We start from the raw sequence: 15979 nt of genomic DNA, 5'->3' as shown, positions 1-15979 counted from the left end.
AATCAGGCTCTGAAAAGACTAACTAGGAAAAACGAAGTTAAGATCTTCAAAAAATATAAGAAATATTACTTAAGCATCAGCTCCAGAAGAATATAGGAGAGGTGTAGCAGAATATATTTTATCTTAATCAACTGTACTACAAAGACTAGAACGGAACCATTAAGCTAAACAGAATGGCTTCTCTGACAAATTCTACTTAATGTGAAATAAAATTCTGTTCATTTCAAGAGAATACTTACAATATTTCAGTTGGAAGGGACCTATAATGATCATCTAGTCCAGATGATCCTCAATCATTCTGCTAAAGCAGGTAATTTAGACAAATATCTTCAGTCTATTTACAAAGTAAGCATTTAGAAGGATATTTAGTCTCAAAAAAAATGAGGAGTTACAGGAACCAGTATCTTTTATCCTTTGATCTTCCATTTTTAATGTCAAAACCATCTTTTATTGAGAAGGGCTCGGTTTGTGGCAAATTATGATTCTGTAATTGGGAAGCAAGGTTCTGCAAGAAGCGGAATCTGATAATACCAATGAATCTTTTGAATAGTCTGAACTCTAAATTATCAGAAAACGCAAAACCATGAAGAAAATTATACTCTGATTACTATCAGAGTAAAGAAAGCCAAGCACCCTGGGGAAAGGAAAAAAGAATAATAAAGCTGCTAATAATCATAAATTGTATGTATACTGTTTCCCAGCAGATTAATTTGCTCACATTTCAAACTGAGCCTGGCAGGACACACTTGCCTGTAATACTACAGACACAACACCGGAACTGTTTTGACAGGCTGAGAACTATAGATTTTTATTTTCCTGAGCATTCTACTAGTACACAATTTCATGTTTCTCAGCCAGGATTTATTTAGAAAGTAAAACAAATCTTTAGCGTAAAAGCCTCATCACAAAACTTGTTAGAATGCAATGCTTTGGGAAAATGTAGAACAGCAGCTCATCAAATTTCAGGAACTTGCAAGACAATTAGGAAAAACGATCAATAAGTAACACTATGAGAACAGAAAGAAATGAGAATCAGTGCTGGCTACTGCGCCAGCCAGTGTTAACAGGCACCTGGAACACCCAGCACTGCACTGGCAGCTGCCTGCACAGGACAGACCACAAACACCAACCCAGCACTTTTTAAACTTGGTGTCCAAGGAAGAATATATGCAGCCATTTGAGCCCTAGTCACCAATATCCAAGGTGTTAGTTATTCCATCTTTTACACCTAAGAACATGAACTAAAGTGTCTTTTGTGCAGGATACACTTTAAAGAGGGAATTTGCCTCTTTTTGGATTTCACTTTTTATCAGCCCTACTCTAACCATATGAGTGAGTTATAATACCATATAACAATCAAAGATCATCCTTCATCAGATCTCATTGGACTACACAAAAACCTGTAGATAGTCATTTTTTAAAATTCTGGAGAAACACTAAAAATTCTAATGGATACAAGATTACTTCTAAGGTCATTAGGTCAGGACAGTCTTTCTGTAAACACGCTTTGAAAATATGACAAAAAGAAATGCCATTCTGCCCCTGGTCCCAGCTGTGCACATACCCAACTGAATGGGTACATTTGTCATGCCATGCAGCTGTCTTGGCACATTTTGAAGACATCAGCAAATCTCTATGCCAGCTGCTCCAAATGTTTTCTTGTAGGTAATAACACATGATCTCTGTTCTCCTAAACCTTCTTTCAGGGAGTTAACATAGAACTACAATAAATAACTATTTCCCATAGCTTTATGAATACGTCTGGATAGGCAAAAGGTCTACAATCTGTTATGCTCCACTGCTAATTTTAGTAAAGAAACTAATTCTAATTAGCATTTTGTATTGAAATGGTAATAGCGGACTTCACTATTTTATTACCTGAGTGAATGATTCCTGGTAAGATCTGGTTGACGCTCTTGCAGAATCTCAAAGATATTGGGCTGCCGCAAAAATGCAACAATCTTGTCATTGTAAGCTGGAAACATCAACAAAAATATCATGCTGAAACAAGGAGATACTACAGCACATGACTGCTTTCCTTCTGAGTTTTGAATGATGACAGCAGACTTCATCTTCACAGTTTTGAGTTAGGCAGTACTGTGTTAATGCTTTTTCATGTAACGGTACCAATTAGACTATCATTTAGAGAACACGCTTCTTGATTATGAACCGAATCTGACTGTGGCATGTCCTTCCAGCTGTTAACAGCCCTAATTTTGTTATTCTATTACATTTTATCGCTTTCTCATCCTAGCTAAGGTCAAACTAGAATATTCATTGCCACAATAAAATTGCAGGGATTGATTTTCACTACACTGAAATCCATTCTAAACCGTTAAACAGTCATTGGAAACACCCATATCAAGTCCTCACTAACTGCTGATCCTGCAGTGTATGCATGCCACGTCCACGGCAGTGGGAGGGATTCAAATTAGCAGAGATTTTCAAGTAAACATGCCACAGTACCAAGAGCCAGTTACAGTCAATTGGATTAATTTATCTTGATTTAGCACAATGTGACAGCTGTTAGATTCAATAAGCTAGATTCTGTTCTTGGTGGTACACAAGTCAGTAACTTTGTGTGTATGTAACTGAGAACAGAAATTAAGCTAATGACTAATTCCAAGCTGATTAACACTTTCTGGAATCCTGCCAAAATAGATGCCCAGAAGTTGTACAAAAATCACTGGGAATACATGAAATCTGATTAGGACACAACTTGGCTCAGTGGCTTCAACTCCTCCTGTCACTGCTTAGAGTAAGTGAGCTAGGATGCTTTTACACCGGATTTACATCGGTTATTTGATTCTGTACAGATACTTCACAGTATTATTCCTGCAAGGTGCAACCGAACACTTGGAAAATGCTGATGGACAGAAGAAATCCTAACAAATTATACCTTCCACGCACCCTAGCCACATGAAAAACACAGCAGCACACACTGACACAACACACGTGGTCATGGAGAGCTTCTCTGAAAAGAGGCCGCATGCTGACATACCCACTGGAACCACGTCCTGGTACTGAGCTCTGTTGACTGTATTAAATGTGCTAGACGGTCTGGGCAGAACTGGTGGTCCTGAATGACGGGAGTCCTCTCCAACCTGGAAACGGGCAATACCACAATGAGTGCTTCTACACCAGCATATGTACCAACAACTCATAGGTCTTAAAATTAGGCATGAATGTTAAATCCTTCACTTGATCACTACCCCAGTAACCACTGCAGCAGGAATCAGCTGTGTTGTATGATGATTATTAGTAATCTGAGTCTATTAATATGAAGAAACAAAACTGACTGAAAACATACTGCTATTTTTAAATAATAGTGCCATTCTGAAAAGGGATTAAAAAAATTGGATTCCTTCAGAGAGTATTTTGTACCTTGTGGACATCTTTATCCATATCAAAGGCTTTGAAAATCACATTCTACTCCTTCATTAGTACCTTCATTACCTGTGTGCATGGACAGTATTTCCCTAAATCTGAACTAATAACAAGCTTGTGGCTGAAGCAGTAGGAAGCAAGTTCATATTCAAGCAAGGCAAAAAAAGTCCAAAAGTAGTAAGAATACATTTCCTAGAATCACAGAATCATAGAATCACCACGTTGGAAGAGACTGACCGGATCATCAAGTCTAACCATTCCTATCAGAACACTACACCATGCCCCTCAAAAAAATTGTTCTGATGTTTTTGTGTTCACATTCTGGGAGTTAAAAAGGTTACATATGAACACTTCTTTTAGGGCAGAACCACAATATAGAATTGTTCCTGGTAGCATTTGTGATGTCAGGGCAGCTTCTGCAATTTCCTGTGTACTGAGGCTTCAGTCATTTCTGCAGTACCAGTATTTTGTATTTTACCTATATAAAACATTTTGTTCAATTTCTTTTGCATCCTGCTGGACTTTAATGTTTACTTCTCAGTTCCTCTGCCTACATGTAATGCTTAGCATTTGAACTTCACTTCCAAGCTTCAAAGACGTCTAAAACATCTAACTGCAAAAGATCAAATAATTATACAGGTTGTTTTTAAATCCAGTCTCTGAAATCACAAAAAAAGCAAAAGTCCTGAGATACCTCACAAGATCTTTATGCTCTCATAAAAAAAAAATTAAAAAAAATTCTTTCCCGTAGGCACTGTGCTGGAAAAGGAATGCCATTATTATTAGCTCCAGCTTCACGCTGCAGTTCAGCTTTAGCTAAAAAGGCATTCCTTAGACTGGTTCATGTTTGCTTTACAACATCTCCCTATAAAAACTGGGTCAGTGGCTTCAAAACATCAAAGTTCGTGGCAAGGCAAATCCAAAGAAAGTATTTTGAGAATTTTTTTCATAAAGTATTCATCTTTTGCAATAATGTATAGTTTCTTGATGCAATGGTTTTAAAATAGGAAAAATAGCTTCCAATATAAAATACTTCAGTTAGAAGTGCAGAAGAAAAAGTGATGCTCTGATTCATACACATGCATACAAAAGAATATCATTACATCATTAATCCCAGAATGGGAATACTGTATTGAATTGCTATGTTTGAGATTCCAATCTGAAATTATACTTCTATTCAATTCAAGTTACAATTGTAACAATATCAAGGAAATGCTTCTTAATTACATGTTGAAAGTGATTTCCTGTTTAAGGAATTTCATATCTCAAGACTGAGTGGAAAATTTTGACGGGTAATCAGCACTGTGTATATGCAATATACATGATGACTTCCTGTAGGATACATGACACTTATGTTGCAGTACTGACAATCTGAGCATCACAGCTGGCATGGACATGTCTTTTAAGTGCAGAGCTTCTGCATGCTGCTTAAAGAAAGATAATTTTAGTGTGTGTTTGGCAAAGTTAAGACAAAAATTTATTACTGTTCTGTTATAATTCAATCACAACAGAAGCACTTCCTTTACCCTATCAAATGGCTACAAGAAGACACTTTCAGCTTCCTCATCTGCTGTAAGACATCCCTGCCTACATCACATTGCCAAAGTGACAGAAAGTGCTATTTAAAACTGTAAAATATATCTAACGTTGAGGGTGGGGGATGGAAAGTATCATGGATGACTAAACTGTGTCACACAGGATGTGGCGAGACTTGAAGCCAGTGGTATGGCACTCGCTGCAACTCAGTGCAAGCCCTGTTAGAGAAGTGGCAGAGAAAATTCATGTTTGCTGTGAAACAGACCTCTGGTAGAACTTTACTGCCACAAGACTGAGCAAAATGGATAAATCAGAGCATTTCTCTCTTAGTATCTTTAACTCCTGGCATGGAACATCCCTACTCTGAAAAGAAAACTTACAGCCAACAGCATGGAGGTTAAATAAGATCTAACCAATGTCTAAGTCATTGTATATACAGTTGCTCACAAATAAAAAGAAGCTACAACCAAATAGAGACTGCTGGTGAAAACGGTCCACAGTGACATATCAACAAAACAGTGCTTCTCATGTATTTCTGTTTAGTAAGTAGACATGAAATGTGGGGTAAGATTTTTTTACACTTATTAAGGAACATGGCATTTCTGGATGTATATACACACATGCACATTTTTTCTCCTCTCTTATTTGCAGAGTTACATCAACATACGTGGCAGGCACCATGCTAGACAAAAATACATATTTTGACAGTGAAAGACAGGGTATAGATACTGGTAATCCGTAATCAGATGCTCTCCTGTGGTTAAATGAGGTTACTGCGGATTAAAAGTAAGAGAAACTCATGTCTGACCTCTTGCCTCTGAAATGATACATTTCAAAAGCAGCAAATGGCTAGCAAATAAGAAATATTTTCAGATGAGTATCACATGCTTACAGAAGTATCATGCTCCTCGCAACATGGAACTGTGAATGGAACAATGTGAAAGAGAATGATTCTAAAAATCCCATGGTACCTGAAGAGAAGGGGCAGATCCAACTTACCTCACCAGCGCTGTGGCTGCGTTGTCTGGTCAAGTGCTGCCGATGGACTAATGCACTAGTGGGCCTGCTACTCTGCAAAGGAAGCCGGGGGTCAATGAACGTGGTAGTGCGGGAATTGTGGTCAACAAAGAAAGCCTGAGGAAGAAGAAAGAAGAAAGAATTTATAGCCAATACCTTTTTTAATATGTCTGAGGTTAATATATAATCAGGATCTAGGTTTCATTCGCTGATGTGAGGCTTTGGAAAATCTTCCTCACATTACTGTGGCTTGCATTTCCCTTTGGCAGAAGAGGAATAACAGTTTTCCATTTCACTGGAGGGATGAATTCTTTAATGCCTTACTTCATTCATGTCTATAAAGCCCTTCGAAATTCTCATCTGACAAGAATCAAAAGTAGGAAGTTTTATTATTATTGTCAAGAAAAGAAGACTTAAATGTTCAATAAAAGTAATCCTAGTGTATACTCCCTTTCATTTCCTTATAAATGTGTAAAAAGATTTCATTAAGTGGCAAAAAAACATTCCTTTCTGTGAACTATTTACCATATAATTATGAATACAATTGGTGTATCTCTGTCAAGTGGATGACTGCACCCTGTGATATAAAGCTACGATTACAGGCCAGCAGGCATTTTGGCCATCCTCCTGATAAAATTATGCTACGTTTTCTAACCTTTAAGACAAAAGGTGGTCGGGGACACAAGAATAATGGCAGCCAAAATGTTTAAACAAGGCAGTTGGTGAGAACTACCACATACTGGCCAGTTAGCCATTTGCTGAAAGGAAGGTCACAGGAGCATGTATCCTGGAAAATGAAAACCTCCTCCAATTCTGTGCAATTTGAACCAAAAATGTTTCTAAACCCTGAAATTTAAACTTTTTCTAAGCCCTGAAATTAAAACTTTTTCAAGCGTTTGTGTTGCTCTTGGAAACGAGCACTGTTCTATTTCAACACATTTTGTTTGCTTCAGACTTAATGCTGGAAACATGTGGAAGTAGCAAAGAAAAGATCCTGGTTTTGAACAGGAGAGTTACAGGAAAGTGACATCTGGTTTGCGGAATCAAAGAATCTGGACCAGCAAAGAGGTGGCTGGGGACTGCGGGAGCTATTTCTGTGTTTGGGCACCAGTGAGGTACTTTGACCACAGTTTCATAAACAATGCAGTCCTGCGGTGTCAGCAAAAGAAACATTCTCATCTTCCCCCATCCTGACCACTTGTTTCACCCCTTGGGCACCCGTCCTGTCTTGTGCTGGCACAAGCGTTCGGGTAGCCACACAGTGAACCCAGCCGAGGAGTTGCTCCAGGCTAAAATTATTCCCTTTTTGTACCTCCCCCTGCTGGTTCCTCTAACCTCAGTTAGCCCACCAGGGACGAGAGAGGAGTAGAACAGGCTCTTTTGGCAGCAACATCATATAGTACTCATAAAATCACTGCTTCAGACCGCTTGGTATAGCCAGACCAGAGAAAATGCAATTCTTCAGCAGACAAACCCGTGTGTCATACTGTACAGCAACTAAATACTGTTATGGATAGTGGTGGGAAAAAATGTTCATGCTTCCATTTCATACTCCCAAGGAAGGAGAAGCATATGAAGTGAAACCCAAGTTGCAAAACCTTAGAAACATTCCAGAAGAGGGCAGCAAGCCTCCTACGGCCCTAACAGCAATCATCTGTACCTGCAACCTGTCCTTGCAAGCAAGGAATCACTTTACTGAACAGTAAAGAACAACACTGTTTTGATCATCTGACATATGCAAGTGAAACCGATTGCTCCACAATTCAAAATTTATAAAGTTTATTTAATAAACACAATTTTAATTGCAGCATTTGAGCTTGATGTAGGACTTGTTCACCTGCAGCACAAGTGTACAGATTAGATAATATGAAACCAATGGGAAGGCATACTTAAAGTCATTTTGGGCCTGGAAGAGGCTTCCTGAAAACTTTGCACCTGATTGATAGGTTTATTTCAGTTAATAAACAGTGGCTGGTATGGGGTGGTTGTTTTTTTTTTTAATGTCCCTGTACCTACTATTTTATGTAGTCTGTTCTATCTCTATTTATGAGATGTGAACTATTTTCATCAAAACAAAAGCTGACGAACTCAAGTCAACACTATATTGTAAAATCACTTAGAAAACAAAAGGTGCTGATTCAGTTCAGGAGAAAGTACTACCTAGAGTTCTGCTACACAGTTCTTTGAGTCAGTGCAGCAATCTAACATTGCATGTCATGTTCTTTAGCATTATATTTAAATAAACAAATCAATTTAAACATTAAGTTAAAGACAATCATGTCTTATTAAATATGAATGCTTGCAGGCCAGCTAGTAACAGTCTACTTTAAAATAAAGCATGAAGTACTACTTTGAAGCTTTGGTGAAGGTTATCGTTGCGAGTTTCAAGGCTTTGGGCTAATCTGGACATTGGCACACAGCTCAAAATACAGCGTGGCTCATAGTCTCCTCTCAAAAACATTCCTCTCATAATTCCTGTCTAGCTATAATCCATAAATCTGTGATGCCTGAAGAGACTTACTTAAGACGAATAGTGCCAAAACTACATTTAGCCCATTAAACATGGATAGTTGCCCAAGTTATCTTTCCAACTGAAGTCTACGAAGCTTACTAAAATAGCTTTTCTTTGTATTGAATACATTAGAAATCAATTACAATGGATTACTTCATTGTAGAAAGGAAAAGAAGAAACAAAAAAACCCCTAAAAATATGTCCTGTGATAACTTATTAGGTATTTGCATATCTTGCAGAGATCTAATTAAAAAGTACATACATTTGCATCTGGCTTCAAAATACGCACATGTGCTTACACATATTGCACAAACACACTGGGGTGCTTATCTGTGCATACATGCGTGTGTGCACGTGTGTGCAGCAATGCAGAGTTTCAAAGCTATCAGACTGAGTTCAGCTCAGAGACCCACCTAGTTTATGTGATGCCTCCTGCAACATAAAGACCTTTTTCCGTTGGTCAGTGACTGAAGAAGGTTCATCTGTAATGTCAATCAGAAACTACATCCTAGTTCCAAAAGAACTGCATGACAAATGGATCTCTCTTCTGTAGGGAATACACGGAGCTGTCAGAAGAGTGGTTTCGCTGTACAGCTTTGAAGGGAATTCAGAGGTAGGCAGTCCCTGGTTGCCCTTGGAAAACAGCCTCTGAAGAGGACAAGCAACCAGGACCGCACTGACTTTGGGGAGTAAAAAATCTACTAGTCAGCACCTTATAAGAATCAGAATGGTGCCTTGTGAGCAATAGCACCAAGCCTCCTCCTATGATATACTTGGAAAAATAAAGGAAAATCTTCTCTCAGTGGGAAAGTGTAGCCAGGGAAAGGAAATACTACTATATATTGTGGCATGGCTAATTTCTATTTCTTCCCTTTAGCTTTAAGCTTTAATAAAGACAGATCCAGTTTTGGTTTGGTGTCATCGAGCACTGGTCTCTCTCAAGTGCTGAACAGGCTTTTCTACTTGGCCACAAGTGCCACTTGTGACAAAGGCAATTCAACATAATGAAAATGAACAATACTGAGCCTAATTCAAAGTGAAGAAATCCCAGTGGGGATTTATTCACTGCTTCCTCTTGTCAATTAATGTTGTGGTAGCATCACTATTACCAAATACCAAACCAGAAATCCAAGGCCTAATTCTCTCTACGGAGCGCCTATTAAACCCAATTGAAAACTGCTGTATTCTTGAGAAGAAAACTGACCTCTGAAGGACTAACCAGAAAAAGAATGACTTAAAACTGAAAAGAGCAAGGGAGGCAAAGAACAGGGTTAGTATAACTGCACATTCCTAACCGCGCTTCTAATGAAAAGAACACAGTACTTTCCAGAGTTACTAAATCCAGGAAGGAAACAACCCTCAAGCACTTTTTCTACCCTTCAGTTTAGAATCTGCCTGTAATCTTGTCAAATATCAAGATCATTATTTATATGGACATTCACAGCTAACTATACTAAGACTAGTAAACGTAAGATCTGAGAAGCTTAATATTCCTATAGTTCTGAAGAGGACTTCTCACGTGAACTGATAGCCTTTTCACTTACTCACATGCTAATCACAGTCTATTTTTAACCCTCCTATCTTCAATAAAGAAAAAGATATTCTAAACAGTGAGGTTATGCTAGTTTAAAGCTACATTAAAATTAAATTACTACTATATACTACTATATTATAAAAATGCCTGTTCTTTGATTTAAAAACATTAGAAATTGAAAAGTGATACCTGTTTTGAAAAGCAGTAAGACTTGAAACTATTCAAGATGCCTGTTAATGAAACCTAGTACATAGTTTCTTTCCTGTTAACCAATACATAACCGACAGTGATCATCCCCAGAGCCATCTCTATCTTAAGGGCACCCATTTTACCTCAGAACCTGATGAACACTGGACCTACTGAGCATTTGAGGACTCACCCAGAAAAATGGTTAGCTATTAAAGAACAACAGCGCAAACAGTGTGCACTAATGAACTCCACTCAAGAGTTTAAGGTTGAAGAAGGGAAAGAAAAAAAAAAAAGCCCTATGTAAAAGCTTGACAGTTAATTTGACAGTTAAACAAGAAAAAAGCTAATAGAAATGGCTCCACAATAACTAAAGAAAATTCAGCTGATAACAACAAAAGTAACTTTACATCTAAATTATCTTAGGGGTACACAGGCATAACTTGAAAGATCTTCACTGAACTGCCTGCATATAGATATTAGGTAATTATTTTCAAAAGTTTTAAACATCCAAGGCAATCTAAGCAACTCACTCACTGTAAAAGGCTATAGATTTTCTAGCAATTTTCCTTAATAATCCCTTATCAGGGGATAATGTAATGTTTTGCCAGCACAGATGAGAAATTCCAATCTTCTTTTGGCAAAAGCAGGATAAAAGGATGTGCACGTTTTATATCTGGAAAACTACGTACTCTTATATTTTTGTTAAGAGCAACCAGCTGAATGCCGACCATTGCAACATCCAAGACCAAGCACTCAACAGAGTCACACGTGCATTATGGTTACCTTGCCCTGATGGTCATGTTTCATTTCCCAACCCCTCGGCAGCTCCAGCTGTTTGTTAGCAAACATGTTGAGGAAGCCCACCAAATCACGATTATGCTGGTAGCGCTCAAAGTGGTGGGTGTCCCGCCGGACTTTGGTGATCATGTGCTTCAAACACGTGTTATTTGTAAACATGCGGTAGGCACTCTGAAAAATGAATAAGAAAATACTTTTAAAAGATAAAATTTCTTCTTACTACAAAAGACAACATTACCACTATAAATAAATCATCTAATCATCTATAAACCTTAAAAATTATCCAAATTATCTCCAATTAAGCCACAATAGTATGAAATCAATGGTCCTCCTTCTCAGGTTTTGGGATAAGTGTTTGATATTTCTTATTTTGCTCAAGATATACAAAATTTCATAATCGACTCAACTTCAGCAAAGTGTGAGATATATTACAGATTACATTTACCACATCTGTCCCTGGAACTGTGAAGAATCCTATGACATAAATATTTCTTTAAAAGTAGAGATTTCGTAGATATTCTCTGATTTCTGGAATAATGAGTCAAATACAGTCATAGAATACAACAAGAAAGCTTACAAGGTTTCCTGCAGGACAAGCTTAAAGAACTTATCACAGATCTGCAGAAATATTGTTTCCACCTATTGAGTTCTCAAAAGTACGCTATCACTGCTTGTCCATGTATAATTTACATAATAAAATTAAAATAAGAGACTAAAAAGAGAGCACTGGGAGAAAACTTTAAATAAAAGGGGAAAATAAACAGTTCATGTCCTACACTCCAAAAAAACTCAGCTAATCAGAATCCAGGTCTTTGTCTCTACATTAGCAATAGACAGTACCCACAATATATGCCCTCCTATAGCACTACGCTGATGCCTAAACCATTCTGTGCACCTACATTCTACTCCCTGGGCAGAGGTCTTTTCCACTTCTGTCCTATTTGGAATCATAGAATTGTTTAGGTTGAAAAAGACCTTAAAGATCATCAAGTCTAACCAAATTAATACATACAAGACAAAGCTACATAAGCTAAGCAGAATTATTGTGACACAGGCAAGAACATATATCAAAACCACATATCAGAATCATAGAATCACCAGGTTGGAAAAGATCCACGGGATCATCGAGTCCAACTATTCCTATCAAACACTAAATCACGTCCTTGAGCACCTCGTCTACCTGTCTTTTAAATACCTCCAGGGATGGTGACTCAACCACCTCCCTGGGCAGCCTCTAACAGTGCCCAATGACCCTTTCCGTGAGAAATTTACTTCTGATGTCCAGCCTAAACCTTCCCTGGTGGAGCTTGAGGCCATTCCCTCTTGTCCTGTCCCCTGTCACTTGGGAGAAGAGGCCAGCTCCCTCCTCTCTACAATCTCCTTTCAGGTAGTTATAGAGAGCAACAAGGTCACCCCTCAGCCTCCTCTTCTCCAGGCTAAACAACCCCAACTCTCTCAGCCACTCCTTGTAACACTTGTTCTCCAGCCTCTTCACCAGCTTTGTTGCTCTTCTCTGGACACACTCCAGAGAAACCAAATTAACACCGACCAGTAATTTTAAAAACAATGAATAATTAACAAAGGTGCTTGCAGACAAAAAATATTTATTCCATTGCTTCTGTTTACACTATACATCCCATTACACAAAGGAAATGAAACATTGAAAAGTAGAGAACTATATAAGAAGAAGCACTGAAGAACAAGAAAAATAGGAAAGAAAAATATGCATTAAGATTTTTTTTTCTTCAGTGTGACCTCTAATATACCCTGAATATAAGCCTCGCAATCCGAGGGAAACAAATTATCCCATAAGCAGCAAAGCGATCTTAAAACATAAGCATCATTTCCATCCTTAGAATTGTCTCTCCCCCTCTGCAAAGAACAGTAAGAAAGCTATTGCTTTGAGAAACAAATGAGCTTTGTATCACAAGAAAGACGAAGAACTGTGAAACATTAAAGTTGTAGAAGCTATAATGTCAACTAGGATAACTCTGATAGCCCACTAACTGCAAGGAATGATAACGAGTGTGAGAGTTTAGCCTCCCTATGTACTACCAATATTTTAGCATGAAACACTAAGCAATATCTTTGTACACAAGACAACTCTAGTCATGGAGTATACGGAAAAGTCTTTCAGCAGTAGGTGCTATACTCACAGGGTTAGAATGCAGCACTGTAAAGAACTCTGGGCTGATAAGGAATTTCACAGGGGGAGACTGGAGCAATAAAGTAAGTCTGGATCTGGAGGTAGAGTGAGGCAGCACGTTCTCTCTTCGAAAATCTGCCAGCAAAGTGAATGACAAAGACTTCCAATAATAATCATCACCAAAACACCATTGCAAACAACTATATTGACTTGATTCACACAAGCAAGAAAAGCACTAATTGTACAATTATCTCAGAGTTATTAATTATTCTTCACAGAAGTATACCTGGATTTCTGCTAACATACCACTGAAATTCCTGCAAATATCACAGGTTTAGTTTAGTAACTTTTACTTTTGGTAAACAATCATTTAAACAAAAAAAAACCAAACACACCCACATCCAATTATTTGGGTTACCAAACATTTGTCTGTGTATAAGATACAAGAAGGTCCCTGTGGCACCTACATTGCTGTACTGCAGCTGTATGCTGATAAATTATTTCTTAAAAATGTTTAATTCCTCCTTTCAAAAAAAACCACAACAATAAATAACTGCCACTAACACAGCCCTGATCCTGATACAGTACTTAAGCAGCTTATGTAAGTTAAGAAAAAGGTTGCCAAGAAGTACCTTTCAAGTTTCAAGTTCCAGTAAACATTTAGGTCTCCTCCTAGCAACTATAAAAGTGCATTGATTTTTCAACAGTACCAGGAACTGAAAATATATTATGAATGGTGTTTGCTAAGATGTTAAAACTGTTCCCCCCAATTATCTTTTAATATCAACAGGACATGTGGATGCATATTTTAATGTAAATGAAAAAGTGCAAATTCGGACTGAGTTTGCAGAGATTTTACTCTAACATGTATGCCGTCTTCTACACTTCACTGTTTCTTTGTTTTATATATTACAGTATTTGCACATTTCCCCATCAAATGAACATTAATCATGTGGAACATAGCTACCATGGATATCAAGGAACAGTAATCCACAGGCAGAAAAAGAAGAAAAGATGCAATGAACAAGAATCTAAACTGAGGGAAGAGCAAGAAGAAATTAAAAAAGATGAGGAAAAGAACAAAGAATAAAATTCTAAATATGGATGGGTAATCACTATGGAAAAAAAGGGAACAGAGGAAATAAAGATGTTCATTCTAAGCATTAGACAAAACCAGAAAATGGAAGGGTAATAAATAAAGGAAAAGTAAATAAGAAACAATAGACCCCAAGCCTTGCCACATAAGGCATGTCTCTGGAGCGACGGCAGGGTGGCATAAACACTCCTGAGGCTAAGCCTGACCACTTGGGCTGGGAGTGTCTTCTAGGCATGACTGTGGTTGCATGTCAACTTTGTACACCCAAGTACAAAACTTGGGTGCCCCTGAGACATTCCTCACAGAAGGCTGTGGCATGCTGCAGATAGGTCCCCTATCATAAACTGGGTAATCCGGAAACCAGAACATGTCACTCAGATCACGCAATTTTATACTTTCTGCAAATGTCCTGTCTGTATTTTTACCCTGTCAGGTACTGACAGAAAAACACTCTGAATTTCACATCTGTCTCTTCAGTGCATTGAACAGGCTGAGCCATGATCTTCAAAAACTAGACAGCGATCAAAACAAATGGTTTCACTCTCACCTAAACTTTCAGGGGTGGAAGCTAGGTTCTGTCTTACGTCACTCTCTATAAATCACCTAGGAGAAGAGTGCTCCTTTTAGAAAGAGGGGGAAAAAAAATCTCATTTTTTTTAACCTGCATTAGAATGGTGGAAGTCTGTTTCCTCTCCAGCTCCATCTACAGCATTTGTATGTTCTTCAGGTCTGTCATTTGTCATTGTTCTTCGGATGCTCTGGTACCTAGGGTTAGAAACCTGGACTTTATATATAGTATATGGTGACTGTGATCCAATTCTGGCTCCGAAGGAGCCTGCCCATAATCTCTGCCATGTAGGTTAACATACATTCACATCTAATTTCTGCATTAATAGACTTTTCAATTTCTAAAAACCATTATCAGACTTCTCTTTTTTTTTTTAGTTACATAGCTTATGAACACAGGTAGAATGCAAAAATCCTAGAAGCCCACATGCAAATCAAAAGCGATAGCCACATAAAAATAAATACATATGGCCAGCTGCAGTAGCAACTGTGACCCTGGCTTTACATTCAGTCTTACAACAGTCAATGCAGTTTTGCAAGTACATTTTATAAACAAGGGTGATTCTTACCGGCGATTCAGCTGTTCCATTTGCTGTATGGAATTAGATCTCTGGAGAATCTGTGGGGCTGGGGGGGCCGTGGGTCGCTGCCACGTTGTTGTCCTGTTCACATGGTCCACATAAAAAATCCGTCCATGGCTGTCAATTCGAGCCTCCCAGTCTAAGTAGCAATAAAATACTGTGAACTAGAGAGAGCTCGCAGTTTATTTCTTTCTTTATTTTAGTTTTTTTTATTTTTGTAATTGAATCTATTGTTCCAAGTTTCTCTTGTACAGGATGACTTCAGCACAGAACATCCTTTCTGAAGGGTTAAGAGAGACATTTTTTCCCTATTTTATTCCATAAATCAAATTCTCACTGTAGTTAAGGTTCTGTGGAATCCACATCCAATAATTTCTATTACTTTCTCTATTCTACTTCCCAATTATCAGTAACTGTCACAGAAAAATAAACAGGAAAAAAACCCAAACTAATATCAGGATACTTATTCTTAATTGTCTTGGACTGAAGTATTTTGAGATCCTATCTCTGAGGGCTATTTCCAGTGAAAAAGGCCAACAGATAAGTACCGAAAGCCTTGCAAAGCTTCATGTCATTACTGTTTTCCCTCAGCTTGTAGTAAAAGTAATAAAACAGA

The 15979-nt window shown here is 38.0% G+C and overlaps 1 protein-coding gene across 3 annotated transcripts in view; it reads right to left on the bottom strand.

Annotated features, from left to right (window-relative positions):
* The window catches only part of HECW2 (HECT, C2 and WW domain containing E3 ubiquitin protein ligase 2), a 175109-nt gene that overhangs the window by 29632 nt on the left and 129498 nt on the right, over window positions 1-15979 (bottom strand). For all 3 annotated transcript variants that reach the window (XM_069860733.1, XM_069860734.1, XM_069860735.1), the window contains 7 exons: window positions 15352-15502; window positions 14877-14980; window positions 13130-13254; window positions 10959-11144; window positions 5923-6057; window positions 3002-3104; window positions 1879-1975 (listed from right to left, as the gene is read on the bottom strand). In XM_069860733.1, the coding sequence (XP_069716834.1) occupies window positions 1879-1975; window positions 3002-3104; window positions 5923-6057; window positions 10959-11144; window positions 13130-13254; window positions 14877-14980; window positions 15352-15502 (901 nt within the window). The remainder of the gene's footprint in view (window positions 1-1878; window positions 1976-3001; window positions 3105-5922; window positions 6058-10958; window positions 11145-13129; window positions 13255-14876; window positions 14981-15351; window positions 15503-15979) is intronic.

This window comes from Phaenicophaeus curvirostris, chromosome 7 (assembly GCF_032191515.1).
Source record: "Phaenicophaeus curvirostris isolate KB17595 chromosome 7, BPBGC_Pcur_1.0, whole genome shotgun sequence".
Classification (NCBI taxonomy): Eukaryota; Metazoa; Chordata; class Aves; order Cuculiformes; family Cuculidae; genus Phaenicophaeus; species Phaenicophaeus curvirostris.
Note: the sequence above shows the minus strand (reverse complement) of the source record. Positions and strands in the feature narration are given on the sequence as shown.